This window comes from Anarrhichthys ocellatus, unplaced genomic scaffold, assembly GCF_004355925.1.
Source record: "Anarrhichthys ocellatus isolate YVR2014 unplaced genomic scaffold, GSC_Weel_1.0 scaffold2, whole genome shotgun sequence".
In the NCBI taxonomy this organism is placed as follows: Eukaryota; Metazoa; Chordata; class Actinopteri; order Perciformes; family Anarhichadidae; genus Anarrhichthys; species Anarrhichthys ocellatus.
The window spans coordinates 11849107-11876534 of record NW_022280032.1 but is presented as its reverse complement, the minus strand read 5'-3'; the positions used below and the strand labels follow the sequence as shown (position 1 = coordinate 11876534).

Here is a 27428-nt window from a genome sequence, read left to right as displayed (position 1 = left end):
TTTGCTTTTTCTTATAATGATGTTACCTGAAATGGCAATTAAGTGAAATGTCTCAATAACTATTGCATAGATTGACATGAAATTTGGTTCACACATATCCCCCCTTAGGATGAACAGTATTACCTCTAATGACTTTTCATCTAGCGCCATAATCAGGTCAATTTTTTTTATTTTCAATCACTTGGTTTCTGACTAAATACCTGCAAAATGTATTCCATTCTCATCAGCCTCAGCTCTGTTTAGTGCTAATTACCAAATGTCTGCATGCTAACTGAACATGGTAAACATTATATGTGTCATTATAAGCATGTTAGTTTGATTCAGCTAAAAAATATAGCAATGTGCATTATCCAGAGATGCATGGCTGTAGACTTATTTGTCTTTTTTTAAGTTCCTCAATTTGTCCTGCACATCAACTCAATGTAGTCTGGGTGTAACACTGATCTACTTATTCCACACGAAAGGAAGACAAAGATGGTGTGAGAACAACATTTTGGTCTTGTCAGAGTTCTTCTGAGAAGCATTTTTCTAAATTGTGAAAATTGAACATTAAATTTCCTCCTCCATAAAGCGTTATTCTTCATTGAAAAAATGTCTTAAAGGTGTATAATACAAGATTGGGAGCATTTCGATTGCCTCGCAACAGCTCTCAACATGGCAATGCCTTAGCCTGCATCTCAAAGCTAATGGTGCTAACAGCGCCAACAGTATAAACAATTGCAAGAGTGCTGACAGAGCTAACAGTGTTTACCTGAGGGGTAACCTGAGGGTGGGTGCTATGCCTTCGCAACAACGCTGTCAGTGGGGACAACGTTATCATATCAGCTGTAACCGCCGTATGAGAGCAGATCAGAGCTGCTCACATGTACTACCATACACTAAAAACATGCGCGGCCAGCCTGGCTGTGTAAACAAAGCAAGGAGAAGCTCAGATAACATCACTTCACAATATCTTTAAATAGTCTGTTTCTGCTTTATTGTTAGACAGAACCAGGTTTATTGCTCCTTTAACAAAATAATGTTGCATTCCAAAGCTTTTACTGCTATATCACTGTCTCTAATCAGCTCTCTTGGCCTGAAAGAGTCATGGCATCTGGAAGAATGTTGTGTATGTTGAAAAAACACGGAAACAAAAAGAGCAAGTCCTCTGGGTAAACTTTTAATTGTGATTATTACAGACTAGCTGGCATGAGTCACGGACGTGACAAGGTTTGTTTGGACAGACGGTGGGAAGATCTTAGTTAAAATCATGGGTTCAAAGTAGTGTCTTCTTTAAGCCTGGATCTCCCTCAACAGATATACTCTCAATCTGTATAGAAAACAATCTGGAGTGGTGAGGGACTCTCCAGTCCACTGCTTCCATTATGAAACACCTGGGTGTCATCACACCAAAAACACTACAACGAGACAGAGGGGCATATGTCTGTCTTTTTGAGTGGCAGTGTCTGTGTAGTCTCAGAGCTATTGCTTATGAGAGTGCACTCAAAGAAAGTCTCTGAAATAATAAACACAGCAGAGAAGAGAAGGACAACAACATGAAAGGAACGCCAAGAGTTGTGGAGACAGAGGTGGGGGGGCTTGAGCACAGTGGGATGCACACTGGGACGTCTCCAAAGCAGTGAAACATGACTACTTCCGTGTACCCCCGCCCTCTCTCTCTCTCTCTCTCTCTCTCTCTCTCTCTCTCTCTCTCTTTCTCTCTCTGTGCACACACACACACAAAAACATGTTTGGCTGCTTTCAGCATGGATCCCCTCCAGTCTCCAGGCCAGGTTTTAGGTGATTACCAAAACGGAGGTCTTTGGGAATCAACACCACTGAGCAGTAATGGGTGGAGAGATGGGTTTTTTTTTTTGCCTGACAAAAACGAGGGAAAATAAGGGAAGAAAGGACTTCCCCCCACAGCTATCCTTCTGGGACTGGAAACTGAACAAGACAGACAAGAACCGGTGACCTCACGCACACTGCACACCTGAACTTTTCTGCACGTCTGTGTTTTTCTCTCTCTCTCTCTTGTTATATATAAAAAGCATCTTGAGCAAGGATAGTAATAATCATCAAACTCTATGCCTTTGTGATCATGGAGTGAAACGTCGTTGTAGATATGGCCCCAGGGGGAATGTAATTGTGTGACTGCAGAGAAGTGACGCCCTGCCTGCATCCAGATGTTTCATGTTTCCCCTGTGTGCTCTTTGGAAAAGATCTGCTCGCAGTGAAAACAGGGAAATCTTCAACCTAGAGTACAAGGTCCATGTCACCAGATTAAGGTTAAAAAGACAATGAATACCATGCCTTTTGCATAAATTGTTTGGAGATTATTCGAGGCTTTATATTTTGGTTCCGTCTGGAGAATGGAGAGCTGCAAACTGAGGACGCTCATGCTGCTGGAGATACATTTGCTCTGTATCTTTGTGCTGTCTGTGCAGGGGCACTCCAGTCCAAATCACGAGAATGGTGAGTTTACAAAAGCATTCTTGGGTTACTTGTTGTTTTTTTATTTTGCATATTTATAGTTTTGTTCATTTATTTATTTATATTTTTATATGGAAATGTTTCACTTTAATTTTATTAAAGTGAAACATTAGCAATACTGCAAAGTGAAAGTATTCTAAAGAAGTAAAACTAAAGTGCTTCATGCAACATATTCTTAAGTAAGTACTTGTTTTTGCAGTACAGTCTTACATACCATATATTATAGCATTCAGTTATTATCACTGATTAGTTATGTGTAAGCAACATTTTATAGCTGTTGTGTTGGTGTAAATCATCTCAACTACTTTACATAATGTTGGGTAGATGAATCATTAACCATGCATCATATTCTATCAGCTGATCATATGTTTTCATCCAAAATCTTTATTTACAAAGAAGCTAGGCCTATAGCTATTGTAATACTCAATTACAAGTACTCTTTAATAATTGTATTATGTACTTACTTTGTGTACTTGCACTTGACTACTTTCCACCACTGGGGGAAACTATACATTTTTTCCCAAAAACCAAAACAAACTTACCAACTTCAGCTTTTAGCAGTGAGGATTTATCTCCAACAGCCATGTGTGACCGGCTGATGAACGGCTTCATTCTGATTCGGTCTCACACAGACTCACACAATCATTACAACCCAGAAACCATAGTGTCACCCTCCATTTGACCGAGCTTGACCTCATGCAGTATGTGTCTGCATGTTTGTCACAAGTCTGTTTTATCTCTCTCCTAGTGATCGACCTTCTGGCAGCCCTCAACATGTCCCACCACATCAGCGGTGTCACCAGACTGCAAAGTCCTGGCAGTGTGATATACAAAATACGTCCCAGAGCCCCGTACCTAACTCTTTCTCGTGAATATTCCCACTTCTTGTTCTCCAACCTTCAGGGTGGTATGGGGGTGCATTTGGTGGGGCATCAGGCATCGGGCTCCAGTGCCACTCTTTTTTCTATCTCCTCTGCATCCTCACCCATTCTCCAAATCATCTCCTCCACCCACAACTCTCTGCGTTTGGACTACCAGGCTGGAGGAGGAGCTCAGGGCCCTGCCAGCTTTCACTTCCCAAGGAGAAACCCCTTCTCCGGGGAGGAGTGGGTACAGTTGGCTGTGAGCCTGGAGACTGATAGGCTGGCATTTTTTGTAGACTGTCAAGAAGCTGTTGTTGTACCGATAAAAAGTGACGAGAGAATCAACCTGGAACTGCCTCAAGATGCTGTGGTCACTCTTGCCAGCACACCAGGGAAGAAAGACAGCAGATTTAGTGTGAGTTTTTTGCACATACTGCATACCTGTACATACTCAAATACTGACAACATGAGACGTTTACTGATTTACATACATTACCATTTCTCTTCAGACATAATTGAGTCCATTTGCAGTTCATCACAAAAGGATGAAACATAAAAAACAGCAACATAACAATGAAGTTTGTAACTGCAGTACTGTATATTCCAAAATGTATACAGTAATTATTTGTAACTTACAGTTACATTCCTTAATTTCAGCCTCCATTTGATGTGAATTCTGTATATACAGTAACATTTAGCATGTGTGCATTTCTGTGTTTCTGTATGAATGCAGGGATACTTGAAGACAGCTGAGATTTCAATGAAAGCATATCTAAGGAGGCCGTGGATCTGTGACAATGTTACGGGTAAAGAAAGATTTTCTATATCAAAACTCAATGCTAATTATTTTCTTTGAACACAGAACAAGGATAGATATATAAGAAGATTGCTAAAGAGACCCCATAACCATGCCTTTCAAAATAAACATTGCAAAGCTCACTATAGAGCTGTGAACGATATCCTTTTTGTATAGATATATACTAGCATTCATGCTTCATTCATCAGTTTTTACCAGAATGCTGAAAAGCAGATACTGCACAATCTGAAGAATCTGACTAGATGCCAGAGGCTACAGTGTCACTCCCTTTTCGTTTTCTTTTGCTCCATTCGTTCTCTGTATTGCTGACCCTGATAATGTATTATATTTTGAGTACTCTTGTACTGGGAGACATGAGACAATTTCTGTCAGTGAATAGTTATTCGGTCATAAATTATATGGACTAATAATTGGATCATATCTTCAGGGCCTTAGGCAGATAGTCCCCCAAACAGTTTCTTTATAATTCCTCAGTGTGGGTCTTCATTTTGACAGCATTGTCCCAGGATGTTTGTTTAAGCTCAAACTTTGTTATTTTATTAATGCAAGAATTATCCAGGAATCTCTTCTCCTAACATCTCCCGCTTTCTCCCTCCAGATGCTCTGCCTTGGTCTCAGTTTACAAACGGTGATAGCTCAGATTCTCGGACTGACAGCAGTCGAATGTTCCAGCAGGATGCATCCTCCAGTAAACACAAAGCAAGCAGCAGGCCAACGGACCAAACCAACCATTATCTCCATGGTGTCCAGAGTGACCAGCTGCAGAGAGGTGTGGTGCTGGGGCCCCCGGGATCTCCTCAAGGGGTGAAGTCTGTTTCTCAGGCACAGAAAGATGACAGGCTGAAGAAGCTGGAGAAGAGGCTGGAAGAGCTGGCTCATATGCTGGACACGGTCAAAACTCAGGTGTGTATTGCACTTAGATTGTATGACTTACCATGATAGATAGAACAAGTGTATCAGGTGATATAAAGGGACATGGATTTATTTTTGTTTTTCTGCAGAACGTAGACCTACAGTCACGCGTACAGTACCTGGAGGGATGTGAGTGTGTGAGGCAGCGATGTGTGTGGGAGGGACGTGACGTGGAGGAGGGCCAGCGCTGGCAGATTGACCTCACCACTGTGTGTGCGTGCACATCTGGAAAGGTCACATGCCAAGCTAACATTAAAGGTAAAAATTATTCAGCTTCTGACAGTTCTCTTTCGCTCCCTCATTCCCTTATTTGCTCACTCTGTTTATCTTTGTCACACACACACACAAACACACAATAAAATCTAACTATTATTTTGGTACACTTTCAAAAGCCTTAAACTAACACATATTCAACTGGTGTTAAGTAGCTAGTTTGCAGATGGCCGTCCCTCTCTCAGACCCTTGTCTATCTAACCCCTGTCAAAATGGAGGCGTATGTTTCATCTTGACTTCTGACCCTGCTGGGTTTCGCTGCTCCTGTGCCCCCAACACCAAGGGACCAGTGTGTCAGAGACAGCTGAGACAGGTATTTTGCTACCAAGATTAGTGGGATAGAGTAGATTCATAATGTGTTACAAAACAACAAAATGTCTATGTTGAACTTTTTTGTCCATGTTGTGATAATGTATGTATTAGTTCCAGCCATTTTTAGCCATGCTAGCAGCAATGTCCAGGTGTGGCGATGTCAGTCCACTTCAGTGACGTTTCAACAACTAGTGCGATTGAATGGATTTCTATAAAAATCAGCTTAAGCTGTATTTTGTGTTTAGTGCTATTCAGCAAATGTCAGCATGCTAAACTAAGATGGTAACATTGTAAGCCTTACAACAATACATAAACATGTTCATTGTGAGCATGTTAGCATACTGACGGTATTTTTGCATTTAGGTCAAAGACCTGCTGTGCGTAAGTGCAGCATCACAGAGCTGTTAACAGGGCGGCAGATGCCTCTTGTAATGTTGAGCGTGTGTCCTTGCGTGCTATTCTAAGGCTTTGTCTACAGTAGGTGTTTCATTGTTTTAGTTTGGAAGATTTGCTTATTGTATGTTTGGTTACCCGGCAGGTCTCAAGAACTTTTGAAAAGCTTGAGGTGGGTCACAATCACAAATGAAAATGAAGGTTTGAACACCTCTTTTGTTAAGTTTTGTGTTACTTTAGTTTTCTTATAGTTTCAGCATTTTCTTGTCAATCGTTTTGTTTGTAGCCTACTTGTCTCTGTACACTGCTACATTTGACACCAGAGTAGACTCATAGTGAGGTAGTACATTTTGGGAAATACAATTTCTTTGCACAAATTAGATAAGAAGATCAATACCAATCTCGTAGTTGCTAATAGTCCGATTTTATTTTACTTTTTGACTGAGTGAAGCTAGCTGTTTCCCCGTTTCGAGTCTAAGTGCTAAGCTAAGTTCAACATCTCCTGGCTGTGGCTTTATGTTTAAAGGACCGATGTGAGAGTGGTATCAACCTTCTCATCTGATGACTCTGCAAGAAAAGTAAATGACTGTGTTTCTCAAAATGTCAAATTATTCTGATCTAGTTTTTAGATGACTCTTGTTATTGTCTGTTATGTGTTAATGGTTTAGGTGTAGGACATTGCTTGGCCTGCTCCATTGGGTGAGCCCAATGCAGCAGGGATGCTATGGGCATTGCAGTGGGGTTTAAGGCTGGGTAAGAGGCCCTGTGTCCCCCCTCCCCACTTCTTGGCATGTTGGGTACCCAAACCAGAGAACAAGTGTGAAGGGATGCGACCATTTCAACGATGCTGGGCCTTTAATCCTACCTCAGGCCTCTGTGAGGACTTCCTCTACTGCACTGGACACAGCAGCAACAACTTCCCTTCTCTCAATGCCTGTATGGACCAGTGCACTTTGGGTGCATGTTGCCTTCGCAAATCAAGGCAGGGTCTAACCACAGGCCATCACAATTACAGTCAACATGAATACAACATCCCCACAGTGAATAGGAGTCTCTGTAGATCCGACCTGGGTAATTTGGAGAATGAAATGCCGTACGACAATATAGACTTCAACCGTACTAAAAGAAACCTTAAAAGTGCAAACTGCCATGAGGACCTGGATTTCACTTATACCTGTGATTACCTCACTCGAACACAGTGCCAAGCTTTGGTGCGGAACCAAGCTGGAGCTTCTCTCCTGGAGTGAAGTGCTCCAATGTGAGATGTTGTGGAGGTTGTGGTTGCTTTTTCAACAAAAGCTGTGGAGATATGGGGAACGGTTAAGGCAAGGCTGTGAAGAGTGCACATGCATACGTAGTGGCAGAGTCGACTGTGTGTGCAAGCACCTGACCCAACGAGATCAGAGACCTCACACTGAGAGAGATGAGGTTGTACCAACAGGCTATCAGAAAAGTCTACGCCAGGCCAGGTAAGACTGTAAGTCTTTTTTTTTCCCCCATAGCTTTTTTAAATTTAAAAGTATACCTTTTTATAATTATTATGTGTTTAATTGTGTCTCTGTTTGTGTGTTTGCATGTGGATTTAGCTTTGTGGAAGGGCTTTGCGCTACTGAGAGCTGAGTTCTCCCCTCTGGCCAGTGATCATGCCTTCTTCCTAAGCTGGCACCGCTACTTTCTGCGATTAGTGGAGCGTGAGCTGCAGTCAATGTCATCATGTAAACTGGCACTTCCATATTTTGAGTGGACAGTGGACTCTGGGTCGATGAAGCTCTCAGCTGCGTGGCAGGCTGGATTGTTTGGAGGAGATGGGGATCCCAGCTCCGGCTGCGTACCACATCACCCTTTCCAGGGCTTGACTTCCTGTTTCCACTGGTCCCCTTGTCTCAGACGGCATTTCAACTCCTTGGTTTGTCAAACAGCGTTTATTAATTTAACAGCCCACCTCCCTGTACTTTCTATGCAGTGCAACGTTTTGAGCTGTATTACTGGTACTGGTGGTTTGTCTAATTTCCATTAATCCCTCTAGATTTGGCTGCCAGATGCAGTGACCCTACAGAGGACCGTAAACCAGGCAGACTTTCAAGTGTTCTCCCTGTCTCTGCAGACCTTTTCTGGCCTCTTTAGGCTTTGGGTAGGGGGTCACATGGCTTTCCCTCTGGCTGCTTACGACCCTTTATACCTCTCACACATGGCATTCATGGACAAGCTGTGGGCACTGTGGCAAGATAAATATCAGCATAGATCAAAAAGACAAACTTCTAAAGATGATCATGCTCAAAGTGACATCCTTTACCCTACTGCACAGAGGCATGTGAAGATGAAGCCTTTTGATGTTACCCCCGATGATGTGATTTCTTCCCAGAAGCAGATGTGTGTTGTGTATGTGCCCATAACCATTGGTGCACCTTGTAATACGACATCATTACAAACACACCCACAAGGAAGTCTGAAATATCAGATGCATAGCTTTGACAAGCACAATTCACACCACAGCAGTTTTGTCATTGCTGACTTTGACAGCAGTGGTTTTGACCTACATGGATATGATCGTAATGGCTATGACTGAAGCGGTTGGGACAGGTGGGGCTATGGCAAAGATGGCTTTAATCGGGACTTTATCGATAGGGATGGATATGACGTGTCTGGTTTAAACCGCTATGGGTTCAACCGTTCAATGACAGCTGAGAAGGAGGAGAGTGATAATAAGACACACCGAGACAAGATAATGTCCGAACTCTTCAGTGACAAAGGCTACAGTATCTATGGGTTTGATACATTTGGTTTGGATCGCAATGGGTTTGATGCATTTGGCTTTCGAAGAGATGGTTACAACAAGGACAGCTGCAACTGGTTCTTCGGTGGGCCGCACTACCTGCGGTTCTACTTCCACACGCAGCAACAGTTGATGTCATCCAGTGACCGAGCTTTAAACAGCATCAACCGTACCTGTCCCTGCCCCAGCACTGGGCCATGCAGGACTGGATGACTTTCAATCTGGACAAAAGCAGTGCTCTCAATGGTCAACTAGAGCAGGAACAGATTGGACAAAATAAGCCAGAAAATGCAGCAGCTGCTCAAAATAGGAGCAACATATGGCTTCCAATCACACCAGATCACAGGTATCAGCATTACAAAAAGAACATTGACAATAGTCTTGCAAAGCCAGCCCACAATTTGTTGTTTGATGTTCATTGTGGTATGACACAGCTCAGTGGATATTTGCTTGTGAGAGGCATCATTTTAAGTATGTTGCACAGTTGAGTAATGGCAGGTGCCTTCCTTACCCTAGACATCAGCATGAGCCCTCCCTACACCTGATTGGACCAACACAACATTTGCTTGACTGCCATTCAATTTATATCCATCCAATATCTGCTTCTCAATAACTTTGAGACAAAAACAAGGCCATGCAGTTGCAGATCCATGCTATATTTTACACCTAAAACAGCAAGTTGACAGTTGTTCTCAAGTTACAAAGTTTCTAAAGTGAGTGTGTCATCATGTAAACTTATCCCCAAGGCTTTAGCACACAAATACCAAGCTTATCTCAGAAGTCTTTGCAACTAAAATCTTATGGTGAAAATAGAACTTGATACACACCAGCTGGCTTTACGAGACAGTAGTCATAGCTTGAATATTAAGTTGAATCTTTTATCAATTGTTTTTTTAGCATTCTAACCTGTTCCTTCGAAACATTATAGGTTTTGTTTCAAGCACTGGTTCAGCGGCTGTCCACTTGGTTCTGCGCCCATTAGCTGCCCTGACCTCTGCCGTCTGGCCCGTTGCCATTTGTACCCCGAGGCGGTCTGCCATGTGCGCAATTGTGGTTCCTGTTTCAGAGAGTGGCGGGATCCAGCTACCGGAAACCATGTAATATGCCATGGCTGGTAAACCCTGAACTGTTTCCCAAAAAAATGGAAGGATAAAGTGGTCTACTTTTTACAGCAGTGAGAAGAGATCGGACCATCAGTCTGTATCGTCTCTGTGTGGTCAGAGAAGCAGAAAGTACTTCATGATAAGGATGACGATTGAAAGGACTGATACTGGAATGAAATGGGATAAAGACTTCATTACCAATGTTACAATAGCGAAATATGATATCAAATATTTTACATTCTGACATTAAAAGGTCAAATTGGTCCAGTATTGAGGGATAACGCTGCAGCAGCAAGCTGCTAAACAGGTTGTAAGGTAAGAAAAACATTTTCATAATGTTGTCAAACACTTAACAATCTGAACCTGTAAGTGGTAAAAAAAAAGAAAAAAAAATCATTTTAGTGGGCGTAAGTTATGTACTCAATACGGGACCAATTTCAAAAAATGGTGTCCCTTATGGTCACTTGGAGACAAATACATGGGGAAATAGGGTCTCTATATACATAGTGTATGTTTTATGTATATTACAAGAAAGCATTTATATTTTTTTACTTACCTCTAGTGATATCTAGCCACGGAGATAATTGATAATAATTAATTAACTTTAATAATCAGTAATGTCTCTATTAGTCTGGATGATCCATAGACCACATTGTCAGGAGTTGGTGGAGGTATTTGATTCATTTTTCTGTTGAAAGAAGTGCACTGTTGACAGCGATGTCTGTAGACTAGTGTGTGTATATCAGGGACATTGTTTCTGGAAAGCGCTATTATTGTTGAATTATTTTAAGGAATTTTTTTAATGCTGCGAGCTGCACAAACAAAATTCCATTAACCCTGAATGTATTTGAGAGGAGGACTTTCTGCTGAGCTAGATTCCACCGGAGGTCAGTAAAAAAACAAGACTTGAGCTGCTCTTATCAATATTTTTTTACGTTTAGGATGTAACACATTAATATGTGTAATGGGAAGGGAGTTGACAGACATGCTGCAACAATTAGCTGCGAAAGAGCCACATATTTCCTTCAGGGGTTGGTAGAGACCAAAAACAGAGATAAACGAGAGTGAGTATTGAACTCACATTCTTTGGGTGGACAGAAACATCACTTGTTGCTGCTGGATGTGTAAAAAGTCGACTGTTTTCTCAGACGCTCACCTCATCTTCTTTATAAGGGGATAATGTGTCACTTGTGTTTACAGCTTGTTGCGCTGCCCTCAATAGGTAATGCAGATCTAAAGCGTCATCCTGGTAGTTGTAGCATGTTTTTGTCAATGTATTTTTTTTAAATATATTACTACCATTTGCCAATGCATACTCTAGCTTTTAGAGTACCTTGCCTCTGTATGGTAATACAGTTGTACTCAACTTCCTGGTTTGAGCATTTGAGGTAACTGTGGAGAACCTCCTGTCATAATAGAGTGAAACAAACACGTGGGACTTAAGTTGAATTTGGACTGGCCTCATTAAGGACTCTATTATTCTCTGTCTCTCTTTGTCTCTATATCTCCCTTAGTCTACTGCCACAGAGTTATGTAAACTTTGTTCTGATTATTGTTCACGTTTTAACCATCTATGCAATACAGATGTGCCCAAACAGCCCACTGTCCCTTCTCTCACCCCTCTTGACTACTCTCTCTGTCACTATCTCGGCCTTTTCATCCATCCTATCCTTAAGTGTTTCTGCATGTTGGCCAGAAGACTCCAATGGCCCCCAGTTGATACACACTCGCAGACTCACACTCCCACACACACTTTGATCTTATGCATGATTGGATTGCTAGAGGAAATGTCTGCTGGCTGCTGGCACAGTAGCCAGCCTCACTAGCCTCTCTCACACTCTGTCATTATTGCCCTCTCTCACACACAAACACTTTGTCTCTGTCTTTTGGAGAGTTATCATTAAAATAATTATCTGCTGAAATATCCAAGCTCGGCATAATAATATTTCATGAGCTAACTGAAAGCCTTTGATGGAACAAATTGAGCGACTTTGCTCTTCACAGTGTTTAGTATGTGCTGTACAGTAAACAGCGTTCTTTTTCATCAAAATAACTTAAACAGCCAAAGAATGTGGGAAGTTGTTGCGGTGAGCTGTTACTCCTACAGTAAATGTCTTCCAGTGTTAATAGACTTGCCGGTGGTCTTTAGCGGCTAGAAGGCTGCAGGCACTTGTGGTTATAGTTGCGGCCCATAAAATATAGTATGTGTGAGAGCAAGCACATATATACTACATCAGAGTCGTTCTGTCACCACTGGAGAGAGAGAGCAGAGCCAGATGTTCCCCAGTGAGTAGAGAAAAGGTGAAAAAAATCTGCATTGATAGACAAAGAGGGACAAAGCTCAAACTTACTTCCACATTCCTCTTTTCTTACTCAAACTACCAGTATACACTCAAACCTTTATCTTCTGGGATATTTCAGACACACACCCACAAGCCCAAAAATGTTTATGCACTTAAACTTCTGTCTCATTTTCAGGATGTGAGCTGGATGGTACAGTTCATAATGTGTCCTACAGTAGAGATGACTGTCAGACATGTACGTGTAAGGTGAGTATCTTTTTTTAACATACACCTACATTAATACGAACATATTTGAGCTTAAACAATTGCTCATGGTCTTCCCTGTTCATCATTTTCTCTCACCTCTTTGTCCTTTCATTGCAAACAGGAGGGTAACAGGGAATGCAATCCTCAACCCTGCCCTTCACTGGACTGCACACAAAGGGAGACTGTACCTGGAGACTGCTGCCAGCGATGCAGAGGTAAGGACACAGCAAAATCAAAAATCTGTCCTCAACACTCTTTGTTAGAGAGAAAAATCCAAAACAAATCCTGAGCCTCAGTCAACTACATTAAACACTTTTACATAAAAAAAATGCCAAAAAGCATAGATCCTTCTTTGTATAAATTCCTTTTGGAATACATCCAAACCCTGAAATGGAGTCAAAGTGTATCACGGTTGTTCCAAAATTAAATTTGTCTAAATGTCTCACAAAGGTTTTAGGAAAATATCACCAAGATTGTCTTTGCAAAATCTCAACAAATCCTTGGGCAGCCATTAAATGGGCTGAGCATAAACAAATATATATATTTGGTAAAAGCACTTCTAGTTGGTTTTGATCAATGAGAAACAAAGCAAGAGAATCGGCACCACAAAATCATTGTTACTCTGGAATTGTATTTATACAATATGTTGACAGTTTAATGCTGGCCAGAAAGCATCCCTCCCAGACAGCAGGGGGTGCAAATCTGCCTCCAGATTTGAGGGGTAATTGAGGGAATTGTTCTGAATGACAATGGTTGAAAGTTCTGTCCTCCAGAAAGAGACATTTTTTATGTCCTATGTGCTCATTTCTAGTAACCACTAAAGCAATGTAAAAATGTGTTTGCAGGCTGTATCCATTCTGGTGTCCAGTATGATCATAGCGCCAAGTGGAGGTCGGTGGGGAATCCTTGTGATGTCTGCTACTGTTTGGTGGGTTTGATAGTGATTGGCAATTTAACCCTCTTATCTTCTCCATCACCTTCATCTGTATTGATATTTGTTCTGTTCTCTCACCAGGAGGGTCATGTTCGCTGTGAGAGGGAGCAGTGCAACACTCCATGTAAAAACCCAGCTGCTCCTTCACCCAATACCTGCTGTCCAGTTTGTCAAGGTGGGTTTCTTCAATGAACTGGAGCAGTGTGTATGTGTGTGTGTGTGTGTGTGTGTGTGTGGCTTCAGTAAACTGCAGAGACACAGCGTGTGTTTGTGTCTTGTAGGCTGTGGTGTGAACGGTCATGACTTCTCTAACGGAGCTGTGATCCCTACTGGAGACCATTGTCAAGAGTGCACATGTTTGGTAGGTTATTTATCATCACATTCATCATTACATTTCAATTTTTGTGTGTATAAATCAAGTTTATCTTTATTATATCCTTCTCCTCCAGAACGGAAATGTGGCTTGTTCACCTCTTCCTTGTCCTGCCTTGACTTGTCGAAACCCTGTACATCGTGCTGGAGACTGTTGCCCACGGTACCCAACCTGTCTAATGTCATCCATATCACTTCCAAGCCTGCATCAATCCACCTTATCTCCTACTTTCAAGACAACTGAAACATTTCCAAAGGTTTTAGATGTTTACGGTGTGTGTGTGTGTGTGTGTGTGTGTGTGTGTGTGTGTGTGATCTGTAGGTGTGAGCAGTGTGATTATGAATCCAACGTGTATGTGGATGGACAGAAGTTCCCCTCCAGGAGAGACCCCTGCCTCCACTGCCTCTGCTCTGTGAGTTCAGTCTGGCAAAGTTTTTTGTTTTCTTTATGTTCACGTGACTGGATGATGTGTTGGCCGGTATTCAAGACCCAGGGGTTAATTTAATAAATATATATATATTGTATATACTGTATATATAGATAGATAGATATTGGGTTATCTGCAATAACCTACATATCTCTAACTGTATCTGACTATCTATATCTCTCTTGTCTACCTGTTTCTAGGCAGGAGAAGTGTCTTGTGAGCGTATGGATTCATCATGTCCTACACCACACTGCAGTCACCCAGCTAAGCACAAAGGAGAGTGTTGTCCCACATGCCGTGGTCAGTAGTCGGTATCTGTAAATTTGTCAAAAATATGTAATTTCCTCATGTCTTTGTCAAGTTTGTTTTGCCGATTGCATGCCATCCTCCAATTCTACTTTTACTATTCAAACTGACGCAAACATAATACAAGTTTTTTTTATTTGTTCCCACAGAATGTGAGTATGACAGGAGGGTCTATGCTGATGGAAAAGTGTTTATCCCTGCTGGAAGTGGACCCTGTCTGCAGTGCAGGTGTAAGGCAAGTCCAGTCAGTATATTCAAGAAGAAAGTGGTTAAACTTGAGCATTTTTGCATTGAAACATGTCTGGTTTAATGAGCAAGTGTGCATTAGGCTTCATTCACAAAGGGGGAAATGTTTCATGTCTCAAGCACAGTATGATTTTATACCTTTCAAAGCATTTTATAACATAGTACCTGATCGAGCATGCACATAATAGCTATTATTGTTCTGTATGATCTTTTAAACCGAAACACATCACAACGTTTTAATACTTGTATCTGTTTTAGGGTGGGAATGTCAATTGCCGTGAAGAGAAGTGCCCTCCTGTCCAGTGCTCCAACCCCATTATAGACCCACGTCTCTGCTGTCCAATCTGCAAAGGTTATAATGCATTCACACACACACACACACACACACACTCACACACAGGTGCAACTCATCAATGAATATATGACTCATTTTTTCATTGTAGCGTGTGTGTTGGAGGAGGTAGAATATGAGGAAGGCTCCAACTGGCACCCTGAGGGTCCCTGCTCCAGCTGCACCTGTGTGAATGGAGAGACGCGGTGTACACACACACACTGCCCCCCGACCGAGTGCCTGCATCCCAGCAAGACTACTGGTAAGACTGTGTGTCTGAGCTTTGTTCATATGCAGGTGACAGTGTAACGTCAGTACACTGTCTTTTTCCTTTCCCCAGGCTCATGTTGTGCATTGTGTGAAAGCTGCACCTATAACCATCGTATCTATAGCAATAGCCAGAGGTTTACGACTCCTGACCACCCCTGCCACCTCTGCACATGTAAGGTGAGCACATCTCCATTCTCACACACACACACACACACACACACAATACATAGTACTGTTTGCCTTCAAACATGCTGAAACAGCCCTCCCTCCTCCTCAGCATGGCAGCGTAGAGTGTGAGAGAAGACCTTGTCCTCCACTTAACTGTTCTAACTCATACACACCACCTGGAGAGTGCTGCCCTAAATGTCCAGGTACCCAAACTCAGAACTAGATATGGTCATGAATCAAGTAGCACATGTTTCTTTAATTTTCTTTTAGTTTATTGTCAGTCAGCTCACTATAATGTCCACGTGTTTGCATCTCTCTCAGACTGCTCCTTTGAAAACCGCATATTTGTGGATGGAGAGGCTTTTCCCAACCCTGTGAGTGTGTGTGAGGAGTGTAAGTGTGTGAGCGGCCAGATTGACTGCCACCAAGCCCAATGCCCTTATCCTCACTGTAACGCGCCTCTACACGGAACATGCTGTCAAAACAACTGCAATGGTGAGGAAACATACATTTTCTATAAGGAATACAAATGAATTTACCAAATTAAAATGTACACAACATTCCTCTATATTAGGCTGCAGCTATGCTGGGAAAGAGTATCCCAATGGACAGGAGTTTCCCCATCCTACTGACACATGCAGGACATGCAGCTGCATAGTAAGAACAATGAGCATCACAGCATGTCTAACCCTGCTGTGTTTGATCACCTGTGGTTTTCTTGAGGCAGGTTTTTATTTCAGTCTGTGTTGTATTTCTCGTAGAATGGGAATGTCCAGTGTCTGATGAAGAGGTGTCCACTGCTGCCATGCGCCAACCCAAATGTGCTGCCTGGAAACTGCTGCCCCCAGTGCCCTGGTAAGGATGTGCGAGAGAGAAAAGTTCAGAAGGGTGAGAAATGGAAGTGCTCTAAAATAGCCGCGAAGTTAGTTATTGTAGTTTGGCATGTAAATTCGCTCATATATCAACTCAGTCAGCAGTTGGAGCTCAATGAGGTAATTAGTTTTGACATTAGTGCCCAATTATCACAATTTGCTTCAAAAAACGTTCTTTCTTTGACACAAATCTGAACACACAGACACAACTCATGAGAATTAATTTGCCATACTTTTAATGAAACAAAGCTAACTAACTGACTCCATGGCAACATTTTACTTCCTGTTTACATCCCCAAAAGCGCCAGCATTATGGTTTTTACACTCAACTGTTTGTTATTGTTAGTTATTATACCCCTTATCGTTCCTATTTTGAATTGGTATTTTATGTTTATATGAAATTATGGCTTCATATCGTCTTCATCTGATCCTTATTTTGAAAAGAGAAAGCTTAAGAGATCATTATATTAATCCTTAAACCATGTGTTACTAATTATTAGTCATCAGGGATTGTAGAGTTTGATGGTTTTCCTTTCAGACAGATGCTACAACTCCTCATTTCATTGGTCGGGTTGGTACATCTTCTGTGGTTGAGTTTGTTTCCTGGCTCATGATGGTCGAACACAGCATAGATTATGAAGTTGTATAGTAGAGACACACAGGTGATTTTTTTCCCCTGATATTCCCTCAGCTCCTCCATCAGGCTGTGTGTATGAACAGCAACCCTACAGACACACTGAGCGTTTCTACCACCCAGCTGACAACTGTCGATCATGTGCCTGCACCAATGGGACAGTTCACTGTCAGCGCAAGCCCTGCACCTTTGCTCCATGTTCTCATCCCATCACACAGCAGTGCTGCCGGACATGCGAAGGTACAATTTGTTATCTCTGCCAAGATATTGTAACACAAAGACAAAGCAGTTTGTATATTTTGATCAAGAACTTTATGTCATCGGTTTTAACAAAAGAGCTCAGCAATTTTGACGCAGTTGTTCAGTCATATAAGAAACTGCACTTTTTTATGGTTTAATCATGTTTTCTCTGTCTCATTTCCCTTACAGGCTGCTTTTACGAGGGCCGAGAGCGAGCTAATGGGGAGACTTGGGATGATGCATCTGATCAATGTGCAGTATGTGCTTGCCGTGAGGGCTCTGTCCGGTGCGAGAGGAAACACTGTCCACCGTCCAACTGTAACCACCCAGTCCAGAGACAGTGCTGCATGTCCTGTGATAGTGAGTGAAAAGCTATTATTACTGAAGATGATCCACAGACATATCTGTCAACAGTTTTAATTGGGAACTAAAGTATATACCCACGGTTGTCTCAAAAATATCTTAATCTCCAGTTTTCTATTTGCAGGCTGCATGTTTCATGGGAAAGAATACCCTGATGGCACAGAGTTTGGTGATGACAAAGACCCTTGTGGCGTATGTTACTGTTACGGAGGAGAGGTCATCTGCACCAAGATACCTTGCTATGGAGAGTGCAGCCACCCTTACAAACCACCCGGACAATGCTGTGGAGAATGTGAACGTATGTGAACTCAAAATCAAACTCTGCCCACATTCCTAGTTTAGGATGACTGATTTTAAATTTGTTCATCTTTCCCATGATTACAAAATGGCAAAATAAACTTGTCTTTATTTGACAGGCTGTTTCTATAACAGTGCAGTCCTTGCAAATGGTCAGTTAATCACTGACCCAGGAAACCTCTGCGCTGAATGCACCTGCCAGGTAGCATCAACACACACGCACACGCATTCAGGTACACATTCCTGCTGGTTAATCTCTTATAGACGAATGTGTCACGCGTCTTTTCTTACAGAGTGGTTCAGTGCGATGTATGAAGAAGTTGTGTCCAGCCGCACGTTGTCCTCACCCGTTCACCAACCCTTGTGGCTGCCCTGTCTGTGACGGTAACCAGCTTACAACGTATCACAGTTCACGTTATATAGAGTAAGTTGTTCATTGATGTTTAATTTGTGCATAGGTTGTCAATTCCAAGGTGTGACTTATGTTGACGGACAGATCCTTCCAGGAGGAGAGGGAGGGTGCCAGGACTGCACATGCTCAGTGAGAGGGAGAAGGGCTGCATTTAGTTTGGGGGTCTCTCTGCACCCTCACAGCTACTGTACATATTATCTTTTTTCTCCATAGAGAGGTGAAGTGGTGTGTACACAGAGAAGATGCACTGCTGTGTCATGCTCACATCCAGCTCTGGATGGCTGTGCATGTGGAGTCTGTGATGGATGCAACTTTAATGGACGAGGCTGTTTCAACGGAGAGCGATTCCCACACCCTACAGACCACTGCCAGCTCTGCTCCTGTCTGGTACTACCGCGCACGTATTTGAATTTGTATCCACTGTTTGTTTTTTTACTTATATATTTATGAAAACCATCAGATAACCGTGGAAACCCTAACTAGCAAGGTGCTCTACGTTTGCAGTAAACACCCCACTGGTGTTAGAGCTGTGGAACAGAATTAGATGGCTCATCAGTGATAAAAAGATGACTAACGTGTTTAAAGTCACAGGGATGTTTTAAAAGAATAGTCCAACAGGAGTCTATCTTTTGAGTATCAAATACTTGCCCCTTGTAGGCTCTGAAAAGTGTGCTTCTTCTTCTTCTTTGATTTACAGCACTTACAGTAGATCCAGTGGAGTCCCACAGCAACACCAAAATAAAGTGTCAAAACCTATGAACCTCAGTTTGCCGCATAATCCACTTGTTTCTGTTTATTATGTTGCAAACAATCAATGCTTTAAAAATGATACTGCTGGTAACTTTTAATGGAGTATCCATTTAATCCAATCAGTACTGTGAAGAGCAGAGTTTAGTTTTTGCACATGGAGCATGAATACACCTAGCTACCACTCCTTCATCTTTTTTATCTTCAGTTGTACATAAGGACTATAATGAATATACAAAAGAAATATTGTCAACCTCAATGCGTGTGTTTTTGTGTACAGAACGGTGGTGTGGTGTGTATGCATGTGTCTTGTCCACGTGTGGCCTGTGTACGTCCATTGACCCCTCCTGGGGAGTGCTGCCCTGTCTGCACAGGGATTTGTCTTCATCGGGGGAAAGAATATCAGTCCGGCTCCTCCTTCCCTTCTCCTTCTGATCCCTGCTATTCATGCTCCTGTCTGGTCAGTCTGACAATTCTTAATGGATGAAAATGAAATAATACTCTGCAGTTGATACAAAGTCAAATTGTATGATTAATTCCATCTCCCCTCTTTTTCTTTCTTTCCAACTTGTCCCTTCATCCCCTCCTCTGGTCAGAATGAGGTGGTAAACTGTCAGAAGAGACCTTGTCCAGTCCGGTGCTCCCACCCAGTCCCTTCAGATACCTGCTGCCCCGCCTGTGACTCCTGTCTGTATGAGAGTGTCGTCCACTCTCACAGTCAAACCTTCAAACCCTCCTCCAACCCCTGTCAGCGCTGCACTTGTGTCAAAGGCACCGTCACCTGTGTGCCCCTGGTCTGCCCACCAACACCCTGCGTCCGACCAGTTACCAAGCCAGGGCAGTGCTGTCCTGAGTGCACAGGTACTTCCTGAACTGTTTGTGTAAATGGCATGAGAAGGCTTACGTGTTACTACTTCCTTCAATTTAACTTTCACCTAAAAGTATTAATGGAATTTATAAAAGTCACCGGAAATTCAAGGACATTAAAAATCACACCGACATAAAAATAAGCTATATTTCTCTAAAAGAGACTTAATTGATGAATCTGTCTCTATCCTTTGTTTGTCTCTGGTCTCAGTGTGTTTGCTTGATGGACAGGAGTTCAATGACGGGATGACATGGACCCTGAGTTCAAACCAGTGCTCCACCTGCACTTGCCGGGTCTGACTCCTCACCTCTGTCTTTTTCCTCCATATTTGCACTCTCTATGGGTTTAATTGTTAATCTATCTGTGTCTTGCAGGCAGGTGAGGTGCATTGTGCGTCTCCAGAGTGTCCCAAACTGCCTTGTATGTATCAGGTGACCGATCCAGGAGCCTGCTGTTCTCGCTGTAGAGGTAAATAGATCTCTAAAAATCATAATTGCAGATGGAATTAGTTTTTACCAGTGATTTAATTTTCCTTCTCAGGTTGTGTGTATGGAGGAGAGGAGCATACAGAGGGCAGCAGCTGGTTCGCAGACTCCACCCCGTGTATGACGTGTATGTGTGTGGACGGGGTGACCACCTGCTCTGAAGTACGCTGTTTATCGCCCTGCATCAACTTCATCAGCGTGCCTGGGGAGTGTTGCCCTGTGTGTGCTGGTAAGCAAATGAGGATCAAAGGCACATAAGCTTCATGTTACATATTAGCATTGTCTTGCATTCTGATGCTTAATCTTATATTATTGTTTTTTTGTGTAGATTGTGTATTTGAGGGCAGAGTGTATGGTCCAGGTGACAGTTTCCATCCAGCCGATGACCCCTGTCAGATCTGCACTTGTGAGGTACGATACACACACACCTGACATCTGGAGACCTGATTGTGACATTTTTTATGTTTGTTTATTTTTTTCGAGATGAATTGATTAAAGCAGTAAATCTTCAACCTTGAGAAGCTGGAACTACATTATATTTGCCATTGTTGTTAAAGAGATGACTTAAATGATTAATGAATTGTCTCTGATTATCTTCTATCAATTAATAGATGAATCAACAAATAGTTTCAGCTGTCCTTGATAACAGAAGTAGTATTAGTAATAGTAGTCATTGTAGTCCAACCTGTGTGTGTGTGTGTGTGTGTGTGTGTCTCAGGTGATGCCGGACGGAGAGCAACACCTGAGGTGTTACCGCAAGCAGTGTCCCAGTCTGGTCGACTGTCCAAAGAGCAACATCTTGTTCTCTGGGCCAGACTCCTGCTGTCCTGTCTGTGCACGTCAGTACCAAACTGCATTTGCGATACAATGTTTGTTATCTCTGCATTGTCCCTGAGCTCTGCAACATTTGTGTGTATGTTTAGAGCCTCTCAGCAACTGCACCGCTGCACTGATTGGCAACGAGGTCTTGGCAACAGATGACCCTTGTTTTACCTGCCAGTGCAAGGTACCGCAGCAACGACACTTTTCCTAAGTTCTATTGTGAATACAGGACGTCAAGAATAAAGTGATGTATGACTCAATCTGAAGCTAAGTAAGAGAATGACGCTGACACAGCTTGTTATAGCCTGTAATGGAAACATGTATATAACAGTTGAACAAATAAGTAATGTAATTAGAATATCTGTCGGAAATCATATAAAATGTTAGATTTTTGCCATTTCATTTACTTAAATCCTTTCAATGAAAGTGAGTTTTAGTTTGACATCGCTGCACCTTGAGATCTAAATTCTTGGTACTTCTGTCAACATCCCATGTGATTTTGAGCACTACAGTGATCCTGTGTCTGTGATTTAGGACCTGACATGGACCTGCTTACACCAAAACTGCCTCCGACTCACTTGCCCTCGCAATGAACAGTTCAACTCTCCAGACTCATGCTGCCCTGTGTGTAAAGGTGAAACCACACCTGCTTTCCTCCCGTTTGACATTTTCAAATTTTGAGGAAGTCTCATTGGCATTAAAACATCCATTATTGTGACGGTTCTCCTTTGTTTCATGCAGATTGTGTGATTGAGGGCCAGAACAGACGTGTGGCCAACGGCAGCAGCTGGACAGACAGCGATGACGACTGCGTCACATGTACCTGTAACGTGAGTCTTACAGAAATTCCTACATTGCTCATGCTATGCTTTAACTAATGATAGTAACATTTACACACCGCTTTTCAAAACAATGTTCAAATACGAGATAATATGCCAGAGCAAATATTAACACAGGTCAAGGTTATACTAAACAAGACTTGGGGACAATTAAAAAACAAGTAAAAGGCCTTTGAAGAAGTTTAGAAGAGTGAAGGATATGAAGACAGTGAAAGATGGGTCTGGCCATAGGATTGCAAGCAGCATTCAAGGTCATTGCATTGAAGAGTTGAATAGTGCAAATCTAAAAACAGTAATAAAAGCAATGTTCTGCGAATAGAAGGTTTGGATTCTGGTAATGTGCATATGCTGAAAAAGTTGAAAAACCTCACACCAAACATTTCCTAAACTAATCTATAAAAAGGCATCATAGTTTATAAACTGATCTTAAGTTTTATATTTAAAATATGAATCTGAGAAGTAACTAGTAACTATATCTGTCTGATTATGTTGTGGAGTAAAAACTTCAAATTCGTTCACGAAATGGAGGGATGGCAAAGTATAAAGCAGCATAAAATGGAAATACTCAAGTAAAAGACCTCAAAATCACACTTTAGTACAGTACATGATACATAGACGTAATTACTTTCCACCGCTGGACCCAGGATTGTTAATCTTGTGTCTATTCAGACCATCTACTTTTAAAGTAATCTGTTCTTTCTGTTTCATCCTTAGCTGGGCTATATTGAGTGCAGCATTGAGGAGTGTTTACCTGCATTTTGTCTCAATGGCCAGAAACAAGTGAAGATTCAAGGGAAATGCTGCTACGAATGCCAAGGTATCAAACCCAGCCAGTACAGTGAGCTTCCACAACTTTAGTGTTCTGCCTAACAAGTTTAATGTTTGTGTATGTGTGTCTCTGTCTTGACATGTGCGTTGTAGACTCAGAGGCGTCGTGTTTGTACCAGGGAACAGTGTACAACTCTAACGAACAGTGGGAGGTGGATGAGTGCACCAGCTGTACATGTGTGTTTGGAGACGTACACTGTCACAGTGAACGCTGCCCTCCCCTAACCTGTGCAACAGTCAGTAAAACAAACACCCACACAGTCTTTCTCAGTGTTTCATCATAGTCTGAAATGTTCTCATGATGTCTCAATGTGTTGAACCATCAGTCTGTAGAGAGACATTAAATATCTGACATTTCTCATCAGTATTAACACTCTGGCCTGGTCCTACGTGTGTGTGTGTGTGTGTGTGTTTGTGTATGTTTGCAGGATGAGATGCCAGCCATTGTCCCAGGTTTGTGTTGTCCTCATTGCCTTCCTCGTCCAGCCACCTGCATTGCCTTCGGCGACCCTCATTATCGAACCTTCGATGGCCGCATGCTGCACTTCCAGGGAGCGTGCACATACATCCTGGCACAGGACTGTGAGAGTGGAGACTTCAGGTGAGCAAGTGCTGCATGTAGGTAGTAGACATGTTTTGTTTGCTTTGTAAAGATTATTCAAAGGAAACGATCTTTGGTTGAACTGCTCACAACTCACCTGTGATGAGGGGTCAGAAGTAGACGTTGCTTTGTTTTAAAGGTCTTCTTCTTAATGAGTGATGGGGTTTTGCATGAAAACAATATGTTCTGCCAAAGTTTGAACATTTATGATTAATTTAAATTAGAAATATCTGAAAACAGTGATTTATTCTCACTGGTTTGAAGTTGGCGTTTATAAAAAGGTGATGTCACATAATTATATGGGCAAATACGGATTTAGCAATATTTAAATCAAAATTTGATGACAGCTGATCAACCTCACACAGTCCTGATGAAGCAACTGATCAGTTTCCGGGTGTTAACTCCTAAATAAATAATAAACAACTGAACTTTAACCTTGATTGTTGTATATTTACTTATTCATATGTCATTCTAAAGAGAAATACTTTTTTAAAACAAGGGGGCAACAAGCCAAAAAGGTTGGGAGCTACTGTCCTACACATCTTTTGCCTGTAAAGTATCTGACACACATATCCAGTGTATTTCGCTGCTGCTAATGCTAGTTTGCAAAAACATCCAGTTTTCAAGATGCGTTGCTTTTGTAACCTGCTGTAGAAAAGACATGACTTTATATATTTAGAACAGTAATAAACAACTTGTTACTCTTTTTGCCCTGCCCAATGACTCATCCTTGTGTGTACAGTGTTCATGCCACTAACGATGATCGTGGCCGTAAAGGAGTGTCCTGGACCAAAGAGGTGACCGTGTTTATAGGAGACATCACAGTGCAGCTACTCCAGGACTGGGTTGTGAAGGTTTGTGTGTTCAAATACTTACAAATACTTTTTGCACAGTCATGTTTGTGATATGCATCCACTCAGCCATTGTTGTACTCTTCAGGTGAATGATGAGGTTGTGACTTTGCCGTTCCTCAGAGAACCGTACATCTACGTAGAGCGACAAGCAAACACCATCTTACTCAACACTAACATCGGGCTGAAGGTACAGCCTCGTTATCTCTCATCATCTTTGTGCTTAACGTATGATTGGAAACAGTAAGGTACTTCAGATTCTGTACCACACTTATACACCCCCTGGTTCACCTTTAGGTACTGTGGAGTGGTCGCTCACATCTGGAAGTGAGTGTGCCAGGCTCCTATAAGGGCCACACCTGTGGGCTCTGTGGAAACTTCAACAACTACTACCAGGATGACCTCCGAATGCCCAGCGGACAACTCAGCCTGTCAGAGGCTGACTTTGGCAACAGCTGGAAGGTAAAATAAAAATACATAGAACAACACAGAATACACAGAGTAAAAGTGCAATCGTCATACAAAAATAATTTAACTGCATGTCATTTTAGGTCACGAATGGTAGCCATTCCCTCTCATCCTGTCGCCCCGGTAAGAATGTTGATCCCTGTAAAGACGCAGGCTACCAGGCCAAGAAGGGGGCTAACGCTCGCTGTAAGGTCCTGAAGTCTGCTGTCTTTAAGCCCTGCCATCGTGTGGTGCCTCCTGAACCGTGGTACGGAGCCTGTGTGTACGACCTCTGTGCCTGCGGGGCCAACACTGATGAGTGTCTGTGTGACACACTGGAGGCCTATGCCAGTCAGTGCAGAGAGGCTGGAGTCATCTTGCAATGGAGGAGCCCATCGCTGTGTGGTGAGTAAAGCACACACTTAAAGGTCCTGCTAATATATTTTCTTGAGCAACTTCTTTGCTGGATGAGCATGTGGCATGCTGGAAATAATCAGCCAAAGTTAGAGCTGTTTTTGTCATTTCACATGAGGGATCTCTGTATTGTTGTTTGTCGCTGTGCTTTCCTCACTGATTTGAAGCTCAGTTATACAGACATACTTCTGTGTACCAATCAGATTTTTGCAACATTTGAATCAAAATATTTGGACATTTTGGGGGTTGTTTGCATATGTTGCTAAACCACTGTTAATCAAATCTGATCAAACCTCACCCACACTGTCCTGATGAAACATTACATTACAGTCATTTAGCAGACGCTTTTATCCAAAGCGACTTACAATAAGTGTATTCAACATCGGTATTCAAGAGAACTACTAGTCACCAGAAGTCATAAGTGCATCTCCTTTTTTAAACAAGCATCGAAGAGCATGAACCAGAGCAAACGTACAGTGCAGAAACAAACGAATACAATAAGTGCAACAAACTAATACGAATACAATAAGTGCAACAAACTAGTATGAATACAACGTGGAAGGCTCAGGGTAGTACTTGCTGTACTTGCTGTGTCACTCGTTCACTCATTCACTACTTTCTATATGATGGTTTTTGTTCCTGGAACTGCACAAATTGCAAAAGTAATGGGTGGAAAATGCTTAATATCCCAAGTAGGACACCTTCCAGTTTGCTCAGACTGCATAATTAGCTATTGGTATATGTAGCTATCTGGTCAGTGGGAAGTAAACACCCATTTTAAGGTGACACAGCTTACCCTATTACTCTGTGTTCATGCTGTTTATTTAATATTGTTAACGTTTGTCAGGCTCTATGATCAACTCTCAGTTTGACGTGTGTTTAGAGTTTTGATGTGGGAGTTGGTGACACATGATAGAAGGGCAGACTGATGACTTTTAATGGAAAAATCATCAACATTTGAAACCAAGTTTTCAGGGTTTTTACGTAAGATGATAGGTGATTAGAGATGATTCTACTGAACCACATTGCAAATAGTCCATATTATACCTGTGACAACTTAAAATAATAGCAAAACCAGTGATAGTCACATAGTCATATAACTGATTTTTTATTTTTAGATCTCAAAAAGGTCTCTACTCAATCAAAAACTCACCCAAGTCCACCTGCTCCTGTTGTAAACTGCACAGTGATGCTTCACAGTGCTAGAAGCAAGCCATGCACAACAAATTAGCCTCAAATGAAAATGAAAAGACAGTTTTGGAAAAAGTGATCTTATTGTTGACACCTGCTCATTCCCACTGGTCACCCTTGAAGCCATAATGTTCTCAGTGTTCTCAGTCTCTCATTGTTTTCTCTCTATTGCTGTCTTCCACAGCTGTTGGCTGTCCAGTGGAGAGGGGCTTTGTGTTTGACGAATGCGGACCCCCGTGTCCCGTCACCTGCTTTAACGTGGACGTACCACTGGGAGTGATAGAGAGCCACTGCTTCAAGCCCTGTGTCCCAGGCTGCCAGTGTCCTGCTGGTCTGGTTCTACACAACAACTACTGCATACAGCCAGAAAAGTGCCCCAAGATCATTCATGGCAAACCCCTATAATTCTCTGGACTGCTCACTTTCAAGAGGACACTTAACTTGTATGCACACATATGCACTGCCACCATAATCTTTAATCCACTCAAGGACTGCTACAGCCTTCTGTTACTGTATACAGTTTGAAATAGAAAAACCTGGAGATTTAACATATTGACAGAAGTGAAATACTGCATTTTAATGTTTTTATCAGCTTTGTTTTACTTTTATATGTAGCACTGAATATTTATACTACACAAGGGTTTTGTCGTTTTTTGTCACATGTTCATTGGTATTGTCCCTACCTGTTTTGTTTTACACATTTATGATTATATTGTCCACAGCCTTTAGATTATTTTAACAGTATTATTTGCTCCCAAAAGAGCATTTGTTTACTGTACAGGTTTTTTTTCAGCACTGTGCAATGTGTGACTGTATATACAAGAAGCCACATAATCTCAGGTACTCTTTTTTTGTTGTTGTTGCTCACCATCGTACAAATAAACAAAGGCTTCACTAATATATGTGGTATTTCATTTTATGTCATCAATCATTTATTATGATCATTTTTTAGGTGTCCTAAAATGAAACATGCTAATGTTTAATTAAAACATTTG

At 42.0% G+C, this 27428-nt stretch overlaps 1 protein-coding gene across 2 annotated transcripts; it reads left to right on the top strand.

The window, feature by feature from the left end:
* The first annotated feature begins 1883 nt into the window (after positions 1-1883).
* kcp (kielin cysteine rich BMP regulator) lies at positions 1884-27292 on the top strand. Of its 2 annotated transcripts, XM_031869289.1 has the most exons (46): positions 1884-2454; positions 3221-3750; positions 4069-4141; positions 4751-5055; positions 5154-5322; positions 12397-12467; positions 12589-12682; positions 13313-13395; positions 13483-13576; positions 13683-13762; positions 13851-13936; positions 14096-14186; positions 14402-14501; positions 14657-14742; positions 15012-15105; positions 15197-15346; positions 15425-15531; positions 15632-15725; positions 15844-16017; positions 16097-16179; positions 16284-16377; positions 17086-17268; positions 17458-17628; positions 17756-17929; positions 18048-18130; positions 18222-18312; positions 18387-18469; positions 18554-18727; positions 19368-19547; positions 19684-19948; positions 20166-20248; positions 20330-20423; positions 20496-20669; positions 20769-20851; positions 21159-21279; positions 21364-21446; positions 21797-21896; positions 22004-22092; positions 22816-22918; positions 23023-23165; positions 23358-23530; positions 24273-24384; positions 24470-24571; positions 24679-24843; positions 24933-25233; positions 26618-27292. In XM_031869289.1, exons 1-46 carry the CDS (start codon positions 2352-2354, stop codon positions 26836-26838), a joined length of 6312 nt encoding a protein of 2103 aa, XP_031725149.1. In that variant the 5' UTR covers positions 1884-2351; the 3' UTR covers positions 26839-27292. The 2 variants fall into 2 exon arrangements, with proteins under 2 accessions (XP_031725149.1, XP_031725158.1); XM_031869298.1 differs by lacking the exons at positions 24933-25233; positions 26618-27292 and having other exon boundaries at positions 24505-24571; positions 24679-24764.
* Positions 27293-27428: the final 136 nt, after the last annotated feature.

Coding starts and splice junctions, on each gene's coding strand:
- kcp (XM_031869289.1), top strand. CDS start 2,352: ATGGAGAGCTGCAAACTGAGGACGCTCATGCTGCTGGAGATACATTTG. Junction 13,937..14,095: donor GCTGGAGACTGTTGCCCACG/GTACCCAACCTG, acceptor TGTGATCTGTAG/GTGTGAGCAGTGTGATTATG. Junction 17,269..17,457: donor GTGCTGCCGGACATGCGAAG/GTACAATTTGTT, acceptor TTTCCCTTACAG/GCTGCTTTTACGAGGGCCGA.